The sequence below is a fragment of the Triticum urartu genome, chromosome 1A (genome assembly GCF_056163025.1).
Source record: "Triticum urartu cultivar PI428250 chromosome 1A, HENAU_Tu73, whole genome shotgun sequence".
Lineage (NCBI taxonomy): Eukaryota > Viridiplantae > Streptophyta > Magnoliopsida > Poales > Poaceae > Triticum > Triticum urartu.
The window spans coordinates 540,305,788-540,328,105 of NC_141873.1; the positions used below are offsets into that span (position 1 = coordinate 540,305,788).

Consider the following 22,318-nt stretch of genomic DNA (forward strand, 5'->3'; position numbering starts at 1 on the left):
AGGGATATTGTTAGTTAGTGATGCAATTTTGTTGGCCTTTATATGGCCTCAACTACTGCTGCCATTGTACTTGGAGTTCTATGATATGTGTTTTGTTACTTTGTCATTTGACTTTCATTCACACACTTTTCCTTTGGATTAATTTTAAGCAACCTCGTGTCTACTCTTCTTTTATAGTAGATACAATGTTATTCTCATTTGTAGACACTATAAGATTTAAGAATTTTGGACATGTAATTCATTTTTATATTTTGGACAGCGGGCTACTTGGTGCTGGTCATCACAATCAGCCACGACATGATAGTTGCCATCAAGAGCGCCGACCGCAAGAGCCTGAGTAACAGCCTCAATATTTTATATGTTTTGATGATGTAAAATTGATTGTACTTGTTCATAACCCTGATGTGTGATATATTTTGTCAATCTGTGTTGTAAGACATCATTTCATAGAGGATTTTGTAAACTACTATGTTGTATATGCATATGGATGGTTGCATGCCAGATAAACTATATAATGTCTGGAACTTTGCAAATACTTTTTGTTGGACAAACAGGATTTGGGTATCGGATTATGCTAAAAATGTACTGTGTCAAAGTCTGGCCAAAAGAAATGGGGTCGACCAAATTTAAATTGCGCTTTAAATTGTGCCTAAATCCATGACGACTTTTGTGACGAAAAATAGTATCCACGTAGCCAGCCATGTCACTTGAATTGGTCAACTGAAAATCCGACGTGGCGTTAGTCTATGACGGATTTGTTCCGTCACCAAGGTTTGGGCCTGGGCGGGCCTGGGGCAGATCCATGACGGTCAAGAACCGTCAAGGAAAGCACAATATCAAATTATGATGCGATATACATGACGGATTTCAAATCCGTCAAGGATGGGCACCCATGACCATTTTTCCTTAATCTGTGACGGACAAGATCCGTCACGTATTAACATATTTCTTGTAGTGTTATTTCCATGTTTATAATTAAGAGTTTATATTTTATGCTATAACTGCTATGATTATGAAATATGTGATTCAGCGAAAAACTCATAAGCACGCTTGCAATCTGTAGAGAGGCCGTGCTTTTGGTCTTTTGTTTAAGAGATCACTCGTGAACAGTTCCAGAGACCTTGACGATCTACACCAACTCTTCTCCCACTGCATTTCGAAGTTGTTAACATCCGATCTAAACCTCTAAAGCATCTTCATAGTGTTCCTAGGATTGTGTTCGTAGGATGAATTTTTTGTTTTCTAATACGTTTCCCGACAACTCTTCTCTTCTTCTTTTCTCCTTCGATTTCTCCGATTCCAATGCACCGTGACGACTCCGGCGAGCTTGTTGAGCGTTGGCAGCCGCTTCGACTCCAACCTTGATGTGGACGAGGAGTTGGCCGTGCGCATTGCCCTCGAGTGGTCGACGGTGGACACAGGGGCAGTTTCGGATATGCCCCTCGCTGCTCCATGCGCCTTCAGTGTAGTTTAACTCTTGTTTTCGTCAACAAGTAATGATTGTATATTCCCCGCAAAAAATCTTATGATTGCACAAGTAAATTTTCACTAATTAATTCAGTACGTACTCTACTCTGCAGGGTTCAGGTGCCGACTGCCGGCCGCCAGGTACTAATTCGACATTCCATTTGTTAGTGATAATCTTTCTTTCTGGCCCCTGTTGCTGTCAAGCCAAAAGGCAACGATTCTTGCTTTTCGTTGGAAAAGGCCCCAACTGTGAAGCAGGCGGCGGCCCTTTGACGTTGCTGAACGCCGGTAGCGGCCAACAGTGCACGCGGTATGATCTGCGCCGATCGAAACGATATTCGGCAGATATGAAAGCGACGGACAAGATCACACGAACTCGATATGTATGAGCCGTCTGTCGTTGCAGATAAGTTCGAGTTAAATGATGCGGCCAAGCCAACTTCTACTTGAAGTAACACTACGCTGGATGCAACATCCAGCAACTATTGCCTGCGTGAGTGCAAAGAACATTCAGCTAAACTCATTCGGAGCCACATACATGGAACCTTCAGAAGAAGAATTGTTCGGTCCTCTTGAACAGTTCTACAAAAATGGACGTAAATTCTAAGTTTCTAACCATTTCCAAAAGTGGAACGCTTTCAACTCAAACCTGTTGCTTGCCAATTGCGCGCAGTCGGAAAAATAGGTCTGCGTGCTTTGTTTTTCTTTGCTTTTTTGTTCCAGCGAACATAGTCAACGTACAAACTAATCTTTTTATATGAAAGGTAGTCAACGTCCTCTCAAAAAACGGGCAGGTACAGAAAAAGGGGGCCTGAATTTGACCTTGAGGCCGATAGCGTACATCGTTGACGTTTAACTTGGAGCTTGGTGAGTAATTTAAGCCCGGAAGAGGTTGACCAACTGAAGAGACGGTGCCTTAGTATATTTCCTGGAGTACCGAACTTCTATTGGAGCATCTCTAGCATACCCTTAAACCGCAAAACTGAAAAGACGGGTTTCAGTTCGCGAAAAACGCATTTTAAGTGTTGGTTTGAGCTGCGGCTGTGTAAACCCCTTAAACATGGACTGTAAAATCGATTATTTGTGTATATTCTTCCCCACGTCTTCTTCTCCTTCTCGTCCATGTCCACGGTTAGCTAGCTCGCTCATACGAAGCCGGCGGACAGCGCACGAAGCGACCAAATACGGAGCCGCCGGCGTCGCTCGCACAAGGCGCCCAGCGTCGCCGTTGCTGCTCGAATCGGTCCAGAAGCTAGCTAATGCTGGCGTTGAATCGATCCAGGAGATTCTTAGGAAGTGAACTCCAAGATTCTAAACTATTTTCATAGTTTGTATCTCCCTCAAGGCTACAATGATATGAATGAACTATTGCAGTTTGTAACCCCTTGAGTGGCAGAAGCAATGAATGATAGTCTTGAAAGCGAGTTCACGACAGAGGAAGTTAAAATATCTCTATTCCAGATGACTCCGTCGGAGGTTCCGGGTGTTGATCGTTTCACCACCGGATTTTTCAAACGACATTGTTACGTCGATCATAGGAGAGGATATGGTGACAGCGATCTTGGAGTTCCTCAATGAGGTTGAGTTGCCGTTGGGTTTAAGTGACACTGCCATTACACTTGTACCCAAGGTACGCAACCCACAAAAAACAAACTAACGTGGTGTCAATGTTTGGGACTCCGAGCCTGAAAGAACCAATTGTCGCAAACACCGAGATGATCATGGCAATGACTGAAGCAAGATGGTGGCCAGGTTTGCTCGGATCTCTTGACTGCATGTATTGGAGATGAGAGAAGTTCCCAAAAGCTTTACAAGGGCAATATCAGAGTCATGTTAAGAAACCCACCACGATTGTTGAAGTAGTTGCATGACATGATCTTTGGAGTTGACACACTTTCTTTGGCAATGCCCGAAGTCTCACAATAACATCAATATGTTGCAACGATCGTATTTTTGCCAGGTGAAATCCCAATCCCCAGAAGTGTGAATACGAATCTTGACAATCTCCTCTTCGTCATGATGATAGAAACGATACTTAGTCAAATTTTCATCCCAAGTCATCCTCCCACTAAAAGAAATCGAAGACTCACTTCAACCTAGTATTATGCCATTTAGCTGAAATTTTAATGCTATGAAACAAGAGGTGGATATTTCTGTGGAAGCTTTTACTGAGTGGTAGCTTTGTTTGCTGACGGCGGTGGGCCGAATTACTAGTGGCACATTTGATTATATTGGAGAAAGGAGAGCATAGGTAGAAAAATGCAAGGTTGGTTTGAAAAGAACTTTGGCATGCACAGGGCGTGAAGTACTGTTCTAATCGGTAATCCAGGGCATCCCTGTTCATGGGTGAAGCAGGAAAAGAGATCCGATGGGATCAGCTTTATGGCAATGGTGTCATTTAAAAAAATATAGTGATTCAACTAAATATAGTGATGGATTTTTAAAAATCATTGGTGTCACTTGACACGAGAGGCTATACTACTACAGCTTTGGTGAATTATATTGTAAAATCATCCTTGGTGCTGCTGTGACTCGGAGCGAGCGTCATATGCTCTAGAGGAAGCAATCACATTGGAGACTTCAACATGTGAGAAACTGTTGTGGACCGCTCTTTTACAAGACAAAATGTTATTTGGAACTGATAGATGCAAGGTAATTATTACAGTTATGCATGATATCTGCACTGCCCTGAATTTGTACCACCTGGATGGTTTCTAAATGTTGTTAGCAGCCTCATGGCTAATTTTAACCGAATTTCAGTTAAGCAATAAAAAAAGGAACTTGATTCGAAGCACGGAGAGCATGGTGCATAGTACATAGTACGTGTCACGCGCGCCAGCACGCAGCCGACACGCGACCCAGAAGTGCACGACGAGCCGGCGAGTGCGTCGGGCAGCGGCGAGGGGACGCGGGCGGTCGTGGCTGGATGAATCTCCACCTGGCGAACCAATCTCAGGATGCGACGCTCACTCGTTGAAAAGGTTTCGCTTTCACTGGTCGGCTCGTCGACTCTGCTGGACCCACGTAGCCCAACAAAATAGTTTTTGACTGGCCGCGCGCTAGTGTAGTACTAGTACTACTTTCCCAAGGATCGTTTCTAGTGCGTGAGCTGCTGTGACGCTGCTCTTTCCGCGTCAACTCGAACCCTTTCGCGGTGGAAGCCGCCGTGTGCAGCGTTGCCGGCAAGCTTGTGAATTCACGCTGGATTTCCTCCGTCGGAGTCATGGCCACGCGACCTAGTATTGCCTAGTCGTACAGGCGAAGTAGCATGTAAATTTCTTCCGCCTAATCGTACAGGTGAAACATAGAGCAGCAGTACGAAAACGGAGTGCTTGTGCAAGAGCGAGATCATTTGCATTACTCTTTGTGTTGCAAAGCAACAATTCGGTACATGATAATTCGTGGCAAGCTAAACACTCAAAAGACTGACGATGCCTAACTGAATCGTCGTAGGCTATATTGCCATCGCCGTTGTACTCCACGTCCAAAGTAATGGGGAGAACGCCGGACTCTGCGCCGCTGGGTTCTTCGTTTGTGATCGCGCCGTTGTCCAGGTCGGTCATCTCCTCGATCACCAGGGGCACTGCGTCGGGTGCTTCAGTTGGCGCGGCGAGCACATCGATCCATCCCTCCTCGGAGTCCCAGTCCGGGAGCGCCGAGGCAGGGCAGGCCAATGCCCTCATCCTCATCTCGGCCGAGCTGTCGTGCTCCGCCTCATCCGTGTCTGAATCCGATTCCCAGAATGCTGCGTCCAGCGTGCTCTTCGGCGACACCCATTTGCCCTCCATGGTTCGCGGCTTCGCGTCGACGGCAGCCGAGGCCAGGAACTGGTGCTCCAGCAGCAGCTCGGCCGTGCACCGGCCGCTGGCCTGCCTGACAAGGCATCTGGCCAAGAAGTCCTTCGCGTCGGCGGATAGCCATTCGGGAACCTCGGGCACGGCCTCCGTGTAGCCGATCCGGTGCAGCGCCGCGAGCGCGTTGCCGTCCATGCCGCTCCACGGCCCGCGTCCAGTGGCCATCTCGACAACCATGCAGCCGAGCGCCCAGACGTCGGCCGCGGGGCCCTGCTCCTCGCCGCGCGCCACCTCGGGCGCCATGAACGCCGGCGTGCCGCCGATGATCGGCCCGCCACCGGCTCCCGCCTTCCTCGCGCACCCAAAATCTGCGAGCTGGGCTCGGCCATCGGCGCCGATGACGACGTTGCGCGCCTTGACGTCCCCGTGCACCATCCCGGCGCCGTGGAGGTACGCGAGCCCGGCCGCCACATCGGCCGCGTAGCCGCGCAGGGCACGCTCGTCGAGGCCCCCGACGATCGCCACTCGGTCGGCCAGCGAGCCGCCGGGGGCAAACTCGAGGAAGAGCTGGTAGGAGCCGTCACGGGCGCCGCGGCCGCCGATGCAAGAGACGACGCGCGGGGAGCGCAGGCCGGACATGATGCACTGCTCCCTCCTCAGCGCCGCCGCGCAAGCCGAGCTCGCCGACTTGACCGCGAAGAGCTCCCCGGAGGCGTCGTCGGCGGCCAGGAAGACCTCGGCCCCCGAGGCGCCGCGGCCGAGCGTGCGCACCCGCGTCCATTGCTTGCCCACGGACACGGCCATCTTCTTTGCTCTGCGTTGCGAATTGGGATCGGGATGTGGTGGTTTCTGTTGGCACTCTGTGTTGTCGAGCTTGCTTGTGGCCTGCTGAATTGTTGATGGGTTCCCTTTTTCTTTGGCGGGTGTGTGTATATATAGGACGGGGAAGGAGTACTTGTGGAGAGGAAAAGTTGGAGAGATTGCAAGTTTAGAACATGAAAGGTATTTGGCGTGTGCAGGGACTAAGAAATCTAGAGGCGAAAAGGCGTGGAAAGCAAGCTGCTTCGGGTCTCGGCACGCGCCCGCGGCGGCGGATGGGGTTGGGCGGTGAGTGGGAACGCGCGGGCGGGGAGCTTGATCTGACCAAGCTGAGCGATCCTCCTATTCTTACCACACGCGTCAAATTATCTCGTGCCAAAAACCAATCTCGGGCTGGTTCTGCCCTAGCCACCGCCACAACCAGGCGACTAGAGAGGCGGATCTTCTTCCACCGATCTCCACTGGTCAGGACGTTGGCCCTCTCTCCCTTCGGCTGCTGCTTTGGCAGCAGGAGGGAGGGGAGATCCCGTTTCTCTGCTCTGTAGTTAGGGTTTGGATTTGTAAGTCGTGGTGCGTCGTTGTGGTGGTAGAAACAGCGTCCAGACGAATAAATCTTTCTCAACTCTACTCCCACACTGGCGGTGCTTATCATGGCGGCGTCTCAAAGTTAATGGCATCATGTGTTTGCCGGTCCTTCAGATCGGTGACGTTAGGTTTCATGGTTGGTGTCGGCGAGGCAGCGGCGGTGACTCCATCAAGTGCATCTCTCCTCCCGCTCTGTCCCCATTGCTACGGCGTTATCTCCGACGTCATGCTGGAGCAGGGAGGTTTTGTCGTCCAGGAGTACACGCAGACGGTTGTCTATGCAAGTGACAGCTGGAAGATGGTGCATATTGTGCTGAGTTTATGGTTGAAGGCTGAGTTTCCTCCTCCGGCGTCATAGTCGCGTGGGTGTGTCAGTTCTGGAGTTCGATGACATGTTCGGGGACATATTGCCCCGGTCTGATTCTTTCAACGGCAATGGTTTTGCTTCAAACAAACTACTTTGGAGGTCCGTAAAGCTGCTGATCAGTGATGGTGCCGCGTCGAGCTCGTGTGAAGAGGTGATCTGTCTCATTTTTCTAATGGAGAGGGACAGGCGCTGGTTTTTTGCATAGGATTATTCTATCTTTTCAGTTCTGTAATATTGATGTTTACATAGCTTGTAACAGAATTTTTATTGTATTAATGAAACACGTATTATCATGCAAAAAAAATTATCTCGTGCCGGAGCCGGAAAAGGCAAAACTCGTGTCAAATCTCTCGCATTTTGAGCTCAGCCTAGGATTCGTCGAAGGCACTCACTAGTAACCTGGGGGGGAGACTAACTCGCTACTCGCTAGTGCAACGGTAGTCGACAAAGTCTTGGTCGGTCGTTGCGAGACTGGGGACTGTCAGAAACGGAGCAGTGTGCTGGGTTGGCCGCGTCTTAGAGTAAACGGATCGGCCGTCGAAGTCAGCGGCTGCACCTGAACGGAGTTGGCCAATTGGGTCGCCACGGTTGGTACTTTGGCACTGTGGTTGGCCTTGGCCAAGTCCACCACCGGACTGTTTCGTGTGTGTCTACCCCCAACACTCATCTAAAACCAATACTCTGACGGAAGTACTAGGTAACACTGAACGCAGCAGCAACAGCATTGCCTTTCACCGGGAAAGCTCACGGCGAGAGGCCTCAGGGTCAGACGTTGGTGTCTCCTGGACCGGAGAGAAAATTCCGAGTAAAAATATCTCGCCCGCGTCCACCTCCACATATAGGAGTGGAGTAGGAATGGCAGGGAATATTCGACCCACATGCCCGTGCATATGCAGATGCAGGCACGTTCACTTCACTGGCCGCCGCACACGCGACGTCCTCGACGCCGGCGGGTGCTGCACCGCTCAGCTCAACTCGCATCGGCCACGTCGAGCCGCGAACAAGTGGCGTCGCGCGTGGGCAGGGACGGACGGAGTGGGGGGTTGCCGCCGCCGCTGGCCCATGTCGATCGATCCCGCCAAGTGGTGGACGCGCGGTGCCGCCGAAACCGAAAGGCTGGAGACGCCGGTCCGCAGATCGTCGGGTGAGCCGGATGGGTTGCTTTGCTTGCTTGGCCAGCGTGAACACAGCACGTCGCCGATCACTCCTACGTGATGAATGCCATCGTGCGTGCTGCCGCCCATGGATAGATTGATGGATTCCATTTCACTTCACTTCACTTCAACACCGGGCCAAGTAAAGCTTGCTGCATGGCTATGTCTTGGCCGTCCATCTTCCTCCGACTCAACAAGAAAGCAGAACAGGCTTTGATGGTACACTTGAGACCCACGAAATTATTTCACCACAGGCTGTGGCTGCGCAACAAAAGTAGGACGCGTCAGATCTGGCTCACTGACGACGCGCAAAGGAGCGGCGGCAGCGTTCTTCCGACGGCTGCTGCACATGAGCTCGACGCCCAAAAGTGCACCCCAAGTCACACAGCCGCACAAGTCAGCCTTCACTGTAGTAGCACTTCAACCAAACTTAACTCCGTAGTCAACCAATGATTGCATGCACAGATTACCACTAATTACATTTCCTCCAAAAAGAAAAGGTAAAGCTCGCCTCTTCCTTCAAAATTAATATTAAATACTACTCGTTTCGTTTCTAAATATAAGTCTTCTTAGAGATTTCAACATGGACTACATACGGAACAAAATGAAAAGTCAATCTGAACTGGTGCAGTTGACGAGCGGCCTACAGTGGGCCCGGTATGATTCGCAAGATCAAGACGGTCTTCAGGAGATATGAGAGTGAAGGATTTGTTGGCAGTGTGTATCATGCTATTCAGAGGCCGGACATTCTTTAGATGCGGTTGTATCACCATGATAAATAAATGAGAAAAGTATACTTTTCGTCCCTCAACTTTTCGTGAAGTCTAGATTTGCTTCCTTAACTTCAAAACTGGACAACTTGCACCCCCAACTATCGAAATCGGACAAGGTTCGTCCCTTGACCCTGTTTTGACCGGTTTTTGGTGTTGACTCACCCCGGTTTTGACTGGTGCTCACTCATATTCCTCTAAATTTTTTATATCCGTGAACTTTTTGAAATTCACATACACTTTTCAACTCCGCGTAGTTTTTTCAAGGTCGTGTATTTTTTTAAAAATAAACATATTTTTTTTCAAATCAGCGAACTATTCTGAAATTCGCGTACTTTTTTCAAATCCGTGATTTTTTAACATTTACGCACTTTTCCAAATCCCCGTATTTTTCCCAAGTTTGTGTAAATTTATCAAATCCAAGTATTTTTCAAAGCCGTGAATTGTTTCTGAAATGTGCATACTTATTTCAAATTCACATGCTTTTCAAAGTCCGCTTTTTTTTCAAATCCATGTTGCTTTTATAATCCATGAACTTTGTATGAAATTCACGTACTTGTTTCAAGTTGAAATAATTTTTGACATCCACATATTTTTGCGCAAAAGAACTCCATATCCGCGTACTTTTTTTCAAGTTCACATACAATTTTCAAATTCATGAACTCTTTCAGAAAAATGTACTCGAATATGAAAGGTGCATCAATTTTAAAAAACTAAAACTTTAAAAAACTAAATGAACTTTAAAAAACATATGCATTTTTGAAAAAATACATGAACTTGGAAAAAAAGTACGCCGGTTTTAAAAAAGTACACAAATTTTAAAAAGGTTCACGTATTTGAAAAAGTAACCGAATTTGAAAACAATACGTGAACTTGGAAAAGGTAGGCAAATTTGAGTCGGAACGGTCAAAACTGGGGTGGGGCAGCATCAAAACCGGTCAAAACCGTGATCAAGGATGAATCTTGTTCGGTTTGAGAAGAAGGGTGCAAGTTGTCCGGTTGTGAAGTTGAGGGACTAAATCTGGACTCCGCCAAAAATTGAGAGACGAAAAGTATACTTTTCTCTAAATAAATTCAATGAAATATCCTTTATCAAAGAAAAGAGAGTGACGGACACGAACTCGATTTGTATGCTAAAAGAAGATAAAGTTGAGTTAGAAGAAGCGGGCTACTTTTACTTGAAATGACATCCAGCAACTATTAATACCCTGCGTGGAGAGAGCTTTCAGCTAATCCATTTCGAGTTCCATACATCGAACCTCAGGCAGAAAAATTGTTCAGTGCACTTGAACAGTACGGGACGTAGACTCTGATCATTTTCAAAAGTGGCATGAACAGTTAGCCTTGGAAGGATGTCAGACCCCTGTTGCTTGCAAATTATGCGCAGTAGAAAGAAAAAGTGTGCGCGTGCTTTGCGTTGTGTTCCAAACTAATCTTTCTATTGGAAAGAGAGTCAACGTCCTCTAAAAATGGAGCAAGTGTAGAAAAAGGGTACCTGAACTTTGATCTCGAGGCGGCGTACATCGTTCACATGTCAACTTTGAGCTTGGTGAGTAGTTTAATCCGGGAAGAGGTTGACCAGCTGAAGCTACAGGCATCAGTGTGATTTGGGAGATCATCTGATGTGATGGAAATGCAGTGGAGGTATGGCCTTTTGTCCGACTCCACCGAGGATCGTCCAAATCCGAACTCTGATATTAATCCTTCCGTTGGCATAAGCTCAAATACACTCTCCCCGCCAAAAAAATGGATGCATTCTGGTGAACAGTAAAATTTTAAAAATATATAGTAAACAAATTCATCAGCGAAAGTCTAATTCTAACCCGAGCTCAAATGCATTCTGGCAAACAGTAAAAAAAATAGTAGACAAATCCAAAAAAATCTGAAATTTTTTATGATAGACTTTGACAAATGTTTTGCACGATTAACAAATTTTAAGCACAAAATGACATTTGTGAAAGTCATGGGAAAAAATTAGTACTCTAAAATGTTTTGAAAACAAGCATTTTTGGAGCATCAATTTCTTTTTCTTTGCCATGACTTCCACATATATCATTTCATGTTGATATTTTGCAAGCATACAAAACATTTTGTCAAAGTTTACCAAAAAATCAGAATTATTTTCTGAATTTTTTACTATTATTTTGGATTTTACTTTTCAACAGGGTGCATTTGAGATCAGAAGCAGATATTACACGTCCGTTCAAGACACACAATTATGTTGTGTCCATCAGTATGATTGGGGAGATCATTTGATGGGATGGAAGTGCAGTAGAGCTATGGCCGGCCTTTTCGAAAACAAAAGAGTGGAGGCATGGCCTATTGGCCGACTCCACCAAACATCGTCCAAATATCAACTCCTGAGATGATTCTTTTCATTGCCATTAGAGCATCTAGCCGGGCGCACCAAACCCCTCTTGTATGCCCGGGAAGACGGCCCGGTCATCATTGACCAATCCAAAAAACCAACTCACACGGATGCCTCATACCGGCTTCCAACGTCCGGGTTGACGGGCATCCCTCATATCTAGTGTAAATATGTGGCGGTTATGGAGAGTCCTATACGTGTCTGTAACATCGGACCAGACATGCCAAACCCACCTCAAATTGCACCAATCTGTAAGTGCATTTAGTGCCACCGTACCCCTAGTTGGTTTTGAAGTATTGACGACAAACTTGGTTGAGGGACTAATGTGTTTGTGAGAATTGCAGGATAACACAGGTAGTACTCCCTCATTGATTCGGTTTAGCTACAAGAGATGACCCCTAAAAATGTGTGAAGACATTGAAGACAATGGTGGTTCATGAAGACATTCACGATGAAGATTATGACTTATGAAGACATTCACTTCAAGACTATGGAGTGCGAAGACATAGTTGTTTCATAGTTTCCTTTTCTTCTTTGTTGAGTCCAACTGACAAAATGGCAGACCCTTTTTTTGTGATTGTTTTGTAGGCAAAATGATGGATTCAGATGGTTCGTCGGATGGGGAGTATTAACCGACAGAGCTTGATGAATTAATTCAGAAGGAGTTCTTCGAGATCGTCAGGTGCATGCACAGCTACTCAGTGATCGTGTGGAGCATATGTGGACCTACAATGATAACCAAATAGCTAATGTTTGATTATGCATTTCAATAAATTTTATGTTCGAACTTTGTATTTTTGGCTACCAACAAATGTTTTTTTACGTGTGATGTCGTGGATTTGTCACGACAGATATCCTCGTGAAAAGGACTTAATCATGAGGCCAATGCATCTATGTGATAGCTTGAGAGGGGATGAGTGGGATGAGAGATGCGAGGTTTTTTACCCAGGTTCGGCCCCTCACGGTGGAGGTAAAAGCCTACATCCTGCTTCATTGATATTGATGAAGATGATCACGATACAGGGGTGCTCTATTTCGAGAGCTCTTGACTTGTCTGTCTATCTAGACTTGTCCAACTTGTTCCTCTTGGGGTGCCCCGTCCCTTCTTATATAAGTTGAAGGGGCGGGTTACATGACTAGTCCTAGTAGAATTAGGATTACTCTATTAAAAGTATAGTCCTGGTCTTGCTTCCTTTGTAGGAGAATGTTTCTTATGCCTTTCATCTTAAGCCGGCCCACCATAACATAAGCCGGCCTCCTCACGAGCCGCTTTCTGGATCGTTGGGTCTTGTCAATCGTCTGACCTGCCTACCGGGTTATTAATGAGCCGCCGAGGTTCGGGCGGGTCTCCAGTGAGTCGCCAAGTATAAGCTGGATCGCTGGTGAGTCGCCAAGTCCGGCCGGGTCATACCGCGGGGTATATCCCCGACATTAGCCCCCTTTTTAATTTGGATATCCATGTTAAACTGATCCTGCAAAATAAACACAAGAACAAATTTGATAGGTTGTGCTCCAGGTTAAAAGTTCTTGTAAGCCGACACCTGATCATCCTTAAGTCCTTGTCATTTCCTTCTTCTGGAAAATCCGGGTCAATAGACCAGCTTTATAATCAATTTGCTGACATTGGTTTCTCACAGAAATATTGTGAAGAATAATTCATTTGATTCAGCTCCCAATGCTTAAAAAATATTGGTCTTGAAATACTCATCTGAGTTTCAGCCGGCTTGAAGATGTAGAACTTGTCGGTTTATCATTGCAAAATTGCCGGTTTGTAAATATTGATGGCACTGGGTCATAACTGTTGCTAACATCAAGTTTGAAGATGTACCTCTTTTATATGCATATCACTTGTAGCCCCCAAGTCTTAAGAAGGGTGCCTTGTGACAGCATAAGACTTGCTTCAATATCAATGTTGCAACCTTGAAGAAATCCGGGTTTGTTCATCTCAGTCACTAGTCATAAACTGAATATTCCACATATGTAGCCCCCAAGTGCCGGGTTGTCATGCTTGCAGCAACCTGCGAGTTGTAATTGCCTTATGCTCATAAAAACTTCAACCAGTGTAGCCCCCAAGGACCGGGTCATTATGCAATGATGAGCAGGGACTTTGTAGATATGATCATGTAGACTTGAACAACAACGTGTCCCTTTTGGGGTGCCCGCCCCTCCTTATATAAGTTGAAGGGGCGGGGTACATGACTAGTCCTAGTAGGATTAGGATTACTTTATAAAAAGAAGAGTCCTAGTCTTGCTTCCTTTCTAGGAGAATGTTCCTTATGCCTTTCATCTTAAGCCGGCCCACCATAACATAAGCCGACCTCCTCACGAGCCACTTTTTGGGCCGTTGGGTCTTGTCGATCGTCTTACCAGCCTGCCGAGTTATTAATGAGCCGTCGAGGTTCGGGCGGGTCTCCAGTGAGTCGCCAAGTATAAGCCGGGTCGTTGGTGAGTCGCCAAGTCCAGACGGGTCATACCGTAGGGTATATCCCCGACATGTGATATTCACAGGTATAATGGGCGTGCATGGATTTGCTTTTATTTGAGGGTTTGCATTTGATGAGTGTGGCCGCCCGACATCCAATATGAGGAGACGTCCGCGGGCTATGCTCTTAGGAGGACGCCCTACATTGATTGACCGGTCTCTCCTATCTCTTGAGCACTTGCGTTGGTTTTTGATACGTCTCCAACGTATCTATAATTTTTTATTGTTCCATGCTATTATATTATCAACCTTGGATGTTTTATATGCATTTATATGCTATTTTATATGATTTTTGGGCCTAACCTAATAACCTAGAGCCCAGTGCCAGTTTCTGTTTTTTTCCTTATTTTAGAGTATCGCAGAAAAGGAAAATCAAACGGAGTCCAATTGACCTGAAACTTCACGGAACTTATTTTTGGAAGGAAAGCAACCCGGGAGACTTGGAGTCCACGTAAGGGAAGCTACGAGGAAGCCACGAGGCAGGGGGGCGCGCCCACCCCCCTGGCACGCCCTCCACCCTCGTGGGCCCCTCATGGCTCCCCTGACATACTTCTTCCGCCTATATATCTCCATATACCCTAAAACAATCGGGGAGCACAATAGATCGGGAGTTCCGCCGCCAGAAGCCTCCGTAGCCACCGAAAGCCAATCTAGACCCGTTCCGGCACCTTGCCGGAGGGGGAATCCTTCTCCGGTGGCCATCTTCATCATCCCGGTGCTCTCCATGATGAGGAGGGAGTAGTTCTCCCTCGGGGCTGAGGGTATGTACCAGTAGCTATGTGTTTGATCTCTCTCTCTCTCCTGTTCTTGAGGTGATACGATCTTGATGTATCACGAGCTTTGCTATTATAGTTGGATCCTATGATGCCCCCCCCTCTACTCCCTTGTAATGGATTGAGTTTTCCCCTTGAAGTAATCTTATCGGATTGAGTCTTTAAAGATTTGAAAACACTTGATGTATGTCTTGCCGTGCGTATCTGTGGTGACAATGGGATATCATGTGATTCACTTGATGTATGTTTTGGTGATCAACTTGCGGGTTCCGCCCATGAACCTATGCATAGGGGTTGGCACATGTTTTCGTCGTGATTATCCGGTAGAAACTTTGAGGCACTCTTTGAGGTTCCATGTGTTGGTTGAATAGATGAATCTGAGATTGTGTGATGCATATCGTATAATCATACCCACGGATACTTAAGGTGACATTGGAGTATCTAGGTGACATTAGGGTTTTGGTTGATTTGTGTCTTAAGGGTTACTCTAGTACGAACTCTAGGGCTGTTTGTGACACTTATAGGAATAGCCCAACGGATTGATTGGAAAGAATAACTTTGAGGTGGTTTCGTACCCTACCATAATCTCTTCGTTTGTTCTCCGCTATTAGTGACTTTGGAGTGACTCTTTGTTGCATGTTGAGGGATAGTTATGTGATCCAGTTATGTTATTATTGTTGAGAGGACTTGCACTAGTGAAAGTATGAACCCTCGGCCTTATTTCCTATCATTGCAATACCGTTTATGCTCACTTTTATCATTAGTTACCTTGCAGGTTTTATATTTTCAGATTACAAAAACTATTATCTACTATCCATATTGCACTTGTATCACCATCTATTCGCCGAACTAGTGCACCTATACAATTTACCATTGTATTGGGTATGTTGGGGACACAAGAGACTCTTTGTTATTTGGTTGCAGGGTTGCTTGAGAGAAACCATCTTCATCCTACGCCTCCTATAGATTGATAAACCTTAGGTCATCCACTTGAGGGAAATTTGCTATTGTCCTACAAACCTCTGCACTTGGAGGCCCAACAACGTCTACAAGAAGAAGGTTGTGTAGTAGACATCAAGCTCTTTTCTGGCGCCATTGCCGGGGAGGTGAGTGCTTGAAGGTATATCTTTAGATCTTGCAATCGAGTATTTTAGTTTCTTGTTTTAGCACTACTTTAGTTTATAAAAGAAAATTAAAAAAAATGGAATTGAGTCTACCTCATACGCTTCATCTTTTTAATATCTTTCGTGAGTATGATGGGAAGGAAAATTGTGCCAAAGTGTTAGAAGAAGAATGCATTAAAATGTTTGGCACTAAATCTTTGAATGATGAGCATGATTGCAATGTTGTTAGTATGAACTTCTTGAATATCCACGGTACTAATGATGATTGCACTAGTTATGATGAAAATGTCTCCTATAAACATGTCAATTTTTGTGGAGTGCATTGGATTTGTAAGTACACACCAAATAGGGAAGATAAATATTGCAAGAGGTATAAGTATTTAGAAACTAAATTGTTGCAAGAAAGGCTAGATGATTGTGCTGAAAATTTAAATTTTCTCGGCCGTACTTGTGAGCTTTGCAATGAACGTGGTCATTTAACCATCCGATGCAAATTGTTTCATGATCTAATCGTGTCCAAAAATTGTGATGAGTTGATTTCCCTTGCACATTATAATGAACTTAGCTTGCTTATGGTTTGCGAAGAAATGAAACATATAACTGGAGATCTTCCAGAATTTGCCCGTTATAAACTGCTTGGCTTTGATCTAGAGGAAATTTATATGTATTGTGTGGTAAATTGCATTGAAAATCCTTATATTGCCAATTACATAAAGAAAAGAAAACAAATAGAGGATGAAGAGAATACTAACGAAAGGGAAGAGACTTCCCAATACCCTTCTATTATTTATTATGATGAATCAGGTAACAAGGTGGAGCCTCCTATTCAACCAATCTCATTAATAAGGAGCTCCAAAAAGAGGATTGAACCCACACATGATGTGGTGAAGAATAAGAAAAGAAAAAGGAAGAGAGGTAAAAAGATATCTATCCCAAATAATGATGCTCATATTACTATTATGCCTCATGAAAATATAATTGTGGAAGATAATGATACTTCTTATGATCTTGAAAATCTTTTTGGCACTTGCTTGGAATAATATGATAATTGCTATACTATTGGTGTTATCCATACTCTTAATGATGAGAGTGATTATGCTTATGATATGAAAAGGCCCAAGCTTGGGGATGCTATGTTTGATGAAGATGATGTTTTCGGTAATATATTTGCTGCAATTAATGTTTGTCCCAAGCTTGGGGAAGCTATGTTTAATGAAAATATTTTTAGTCTCCCAAGTTTTGACATGCAAATTTATAATGATGATAGCATGCCTCCTACCTATGATGATTATTGTGATGATACTTATGCTATAAAAAGTAGTGATTATATTTATAAAACTTGTCATGATTATGATTAACCTTTTTCTGAACATTACTCTTTTAATGTGGAAACAATTTATAGTATTCGAGTCTCTTATGATACTCCCACTATTCCGAATGAGAAGAATCTTGCTTATGTGGAGAGTAATAAAAATTCTATGCTTGTAGATCATGAAAAGAATGCTTTAGGTGTTGGTTATATTGTTGAATTCATTCATGATGCTACTGAAAATTATTATGAGGGAGGAATATATGCTTGTATGAATTGCAATAATATCAAGTTTCCTCTCTATGTGCTTAAAGTTTTAAAGTTATGTTTGTTTTGCCTTGCTATGCTAGTTGATTATTGTTCCCATAAGTTGTTTGATCACAAAATCCCTATGCATAGGAAGTGGGTTATACTTAAATGTGTTAGTCATATTCTTCATGATGCTCTCTTTATGTTTCAATTCTTATCCTTTATGTGAGCATCATTGAAATCATCGTGCCTAGCTAGGGGCGTTAAACGATGGCGCTTGTTGGGAGGCAACCCAATTTTATTTTTGTTCCTTGCTTTTTGTTCCTGTTTAGTAATAAAAAATTCATCTGGACTCTGTTTAGATGTGGTTTTATATGTTTAATTAGTGTTTGTGCCAAGTAGAACCGTTGGAAAGACTTGGGGAAAGTCTTGTTGATCTTGCTGTAAAAAACAGAAACTTTAGCGCTCACGAAAATTGCTGCCATTTTTTATTGGAGAGTGATATTTATTTAATTCTTTTTTCAGATTATTAATAGATAAATTCCTCATGTACATCAATTTATTTGATAATTTTATGAGTTCCATAAGTATATGTTTGATCCAGATTACTACAGACTGTTCTGTTTTTGACAGATTCTGTTTTTCGTGTGTTGTTTGCTTATTTTGATGAATCTATGGCTAGTAATAGAGTTTATGAACCATAGAAAAGTTGGAATACAGTAGGTTTAACACAAATATAAATAAAGAATGAGTTCATTACAGTACCTTGAAGTGGTGATTTATTTTCTTATACTAACGGAGCTTACGAGTTTTCTGTTAAGTTTTGTGTTGTGAAGTTTTCACGTTTTGGGTAAAGATTCGATGGATCATGGAATAAGGAGTGGCAAGAGCCTAAGCTTGGGGATGTCCAAGGCACCCCAAGGTAATATTCAAGGATAACCAAGAGCCTAATTTTGGGGATGCCCTGGAAGGCATCCCCTCATTCCTCTTCGTTCATCGGTAACTTTACTTTGAGCTATATTTTTATTCACCACATGATATGTGTTTTGCTTGGAGCGTCAATTTATTTTATTAGGATTTGATTGCTGTTATTTAGAACAATGTTTTGCATATTTTATTTCAATAAAAGTGGCATTGATAGCCTTTACTATTCCTATTTTACAAGTCCACATGTTGCTGTTTGAAAACAGAAAGTTTACCGCTGTTGCAATAATTCCCTAGAAAAGTCAGAATGTGATAAAATGTTGAAACCTTTTGAATATTAAGATATGATAAATTTACTACAGTGGGAATGTTCTTTCATAATTTTTGGAGTTAGGGAAGTATGGATCTTGCTGCACTCTTTACAGACTGTCCTGTTTAGGCAGATTGCTGTTATGTTTGCATTGTTTGCATATGTTTGCTTCTTTAATGATTCTATTTGAGGATAGGACTATTAAATATGCAGAGGCATTTAGTATGCAATGTTGAATAATAATTTTAGTGATTTGCTACAGTAGAGTATGATAAGGTTTTGGCAATGGATTATACTAACTTATCTCATGAGTCCTTGTTGAGTTTTGTGTGGATGAAAGCTTTTGAGATTTAGAGAGACTGTGATATGAGAGGAATTAAGGAGATACAGAAGCTCAAGCTTGGGGATGCCCAAGGCATCCCAAGATAATATTTCAAGAAGTCTCAAGCGTGTAAGCTTGGGGATGCCCCGGTTGGCATCCCACCTTTCTTCTTCAACAACTATCGGTTAGTTTCGGTTGATCCTAAGTTTTTGCTTCTTCACATGATGTTTGCCATTCTTAGAATGCTATTTTATTTAGTTTTGCTTGCTGTTTGAATAAAATACAAAGACCTGAAATTATTAAATGTTAGAGAGTCTTCATATAGTTGCATAATTGTTCGACTACTCATTGATCTTCACTTATATCTTTCGGAGTAGTTTGTCATTTGCTCTAGTGCTTCACTTATATCTTTTTAGAGCACGGTGGTGGTTTTATTTTATAGAAATAATTGATCTCTCATGCTTCACTTATATTATTTTGAGATCCTTTTAGAACAGCATGGTAATTTGCTTTGGTTATGAAACTAGTCCTAATATGATGGGCATCCAAGAGGGATATAATAAAAACTTCCATATAAAGTGTATTGAATACTATGAGAAGTTTGATACTTGATGATTGTTTTGACATATGAAGATGGTGATATTAGAATCATACTAGTTGAGTAGTTGTGAATTTGAGAGATACTTGTGTTGAAGTTTGTGATTCCCGTAGCATGCATGTATGGTGAACCGTTATGTGATGAAGTCGGAGCATGATTTATTTATTGATTGTCTTCCTTATGAGTGGTGGTCTAGGACGAGCGATGGTCTTTTCCTACCAATATATCCCCCTACGAGCATGCGCGTAGTACTTTGTTTCGATAACTAATAGATTTTTGCAATAAGTATGTGAGTTATTTATGACTAATGTTGAGTCCATGGATTATACACACTCTCACCCTTCCACCATTGCTAGGCTCTCTAGTACCGCGCAACTTTCGTCGGTACCATAAACCCACCATATACCTATCATGGCATTTCCATAGCCATTCCGAGATATATTGCCATGCAACCTTCCACCGTTCCATTTATTATGACACGCTCAATCATTGTCATATTGCTTTGCATGATCATGCAGTTGACATCGTATTTGTGGCAAAGCCACCGTTCATAATTCTTTCATACATGTCACTCATGCATCATTGCACATCCCGGTACACCGCCGGAGGCATTCATATAGAGTCATATTTTGTTCTAAGTATCGAGTTGTAATTCTTGAGTTGTCAGAAAATAAAAGTGTGATGATCATCATTATTAGAGCATTGTCCAAGTGAGGAAAGGATGATGGAGATTACGATTCCCCCATAAGTCGGGATGAGACTCCGTACGGAAATAAAAAAATAAAAGAGACCAAAGAAGCCCAAATAAAAAAAGAAAAGAGGCCATAAAAAAGAAAAGGCCCAAATAAAAAAATAAAAAATGAGAGAAAAAGAGAGAAGGGGCAATGCTACTATCCTTTTGCCACACTTGTGCTTCAAAGTAGCACCTTGATCTTCATGATAGAGAGTCTCCAATGTCGTCGCTTTCATATACTAGTGGAAATCTATCATTATAGAACTTGGATTGTATATTCCAATGATGGGCTTTGAGGGAGTCCTGGATTAGGGGGTCTCCGGACAGCCGGACTATATCCTTTGGCTGGACTGTTGGACTATGAAGATACAAGATTGAAGACTTCGTCCCGTGTCCGGATGTGACTCTACTTGGCGTGGAAGGCAAGCTAGGCAATACAGATATGTGTATCTCCTCCTTTGTAACCGACCTTGTGTAACCCTAGCCCCCTCCGGTGTCTATATAAACCGGAGGGTTTTAGTCCGTAGGACAACATATAATCATACCATAGGCTAGCTTCTAGGGTTTAGCCTCTCCGATCTCGTGGTAGATCAACTCTTGTACTACTCATATTATCAAGAATAATCAAGCAGGACGTAGGGTTTTACCTACATCAAGAGGGCCCGAACCTGGGTAAAACATCGTGTCCCCTGCCTCCCGTTACCATCCGCCTTAGACGCACAGTTCGGGACCCCCTACCCGAGATCCGCCGATTTTGACACCGACATTGGTGCTTTCATTGAGAGTTCCTCTGTGTCGTCGCCGTTAGGCTTGATGGCTCCTTCGATCATCGATAGCGATGTAGTCCAGGGTGAGACTTTTCTCCACGGACAGATCTTTGTGTTCAGCGGCTTCGCACTGCGGGCCAACTCACTTGTCCATCTGGAGTAGATCGAGAGTTACGCCCCTAGCCACCAGGTCAGGTTTGGAAGCTTAAACTACACGGCCGATGTCCGCGGAGACTTGATCTTCGACGAATTCGAGCCCCTGCCTTGTGCGCCACACGGTCACGATGAGTATGATTTAGCTCTACCATCAGACAGTGTTCAGGAGATCGCATCGGCAACCGCTCCGACCCTCAGTTCAGAACCAGCTGCGCCATCCATGGACGGGTGGATAGACCCCGCCACGGAGGCCGCACTCTCATCGGCGATTGAGCCGAGTATCGACCTTACCCTTCACGAGAGCCGTGACGCCGAACTACCAGATTCCTCCCCGGCGACGGACTTCCAACCGCCTACGCCCATGCCTATCGAATCCGATTGGGCGCCGATCATGGAGTTTACCTCCGTGGATATCTTTCAGCACTCGCCCTTCGGCAACATACTGAACTCATTAAGGTCTCTCTCCTTGTGAGGAGAATCCTGGCCGAACTATGTCTAGCAGGATTGGGATGCAGATGACAAAGAAATTCGCCGCCCACCCACCACCCACTTAGTAGCCACTGTCGACGACTTAACCGACATGCTCGACATCGACTCCGAAGACATCGACGGTATGTACGATGATGCGGGAGACGAAGAGGAACCACTGCCCACAGGGCAGTGGACAGCCACCTCATCATATGATATAAACATGGTGGACACACCCAAAGAAGGCAATGGCGACGAGACAGCAGAGGATGACCCCTCCAAGAAGCAACCCAAGCGCCCACATCAGCGGCTCCGCTCTAAGTCTCGCCAAAGCAAAAGCGGTGACACCGGCATAGGAGATAATACCACTCCGGACAGTGCCAAAGACGACAACAATCCCCTCCAGCAAGATTTAGGGCAGGAGGATGGAGAAGCCAGCCCTCCCGAGAGAGCGGCAGATGGAGAGGCGGAGGATGATAATTACATGCCTCCCTCCGAAGATGAGGCAAGCCTCAACGATGACGAATTCGTCGTGCCTGAGGATCCCGTCGAACAAGAGCGCTTCAAACGTCGGCTTATAGCCACAGCAAATAGCCTTAAGAAAAAGCAACAACAGCTTCAAGCTGATCAAGATTTGCTAGCTGACAGATGGACCGAAGTCCTTGCGGCCGAGGAATATAAACTCGAACGCCCCTCCAAGAGTTACCCAAAGCGTAGGTTGCTACCCTGACTGGAGGAGGAAGCACTCAAACCTACATCTCCAGCATATGATGCGGCTG

At 44.5% G+C, this 22,318-nt stretch overlaps 1 protein-coding gene across 1 annotated transcript; it reads right to left on the minus strand.

Annotated features, from left to right (window-relative positions):
- Positions 1–4,688: 4,688 nt before the first annotated feature.
- On the minus strand, positions 4,689–6,205 carry LOC125527316 (mitogen-activated protein kinase kinase kinase 17-like). The gene has a single exon (XM_048691853.2). The coding sequence runs from the start codon at positions 6,063–6,065 to the stop codon at positions 4,704–4,706; it is 1,362 nt and encodes a 453-aa protein (XP_048547810.1). The 5' UTR covers positions 6,066–6,205; the 3' UTR covers positions 4,689–4,703.
- Between the last annotated feature and the right edge of the window lie 16,113 nt (positions 6,206–22,318).

Coding starts and splice junctions, on each gene's coding strand:
- LOC125527316 (XM_048691853.2), bottom strand. CDS start 6,065: ATGGCCGTGTCCGTGGGCAAGCAATGGACGCGGGTGCGCACGCTCGGC.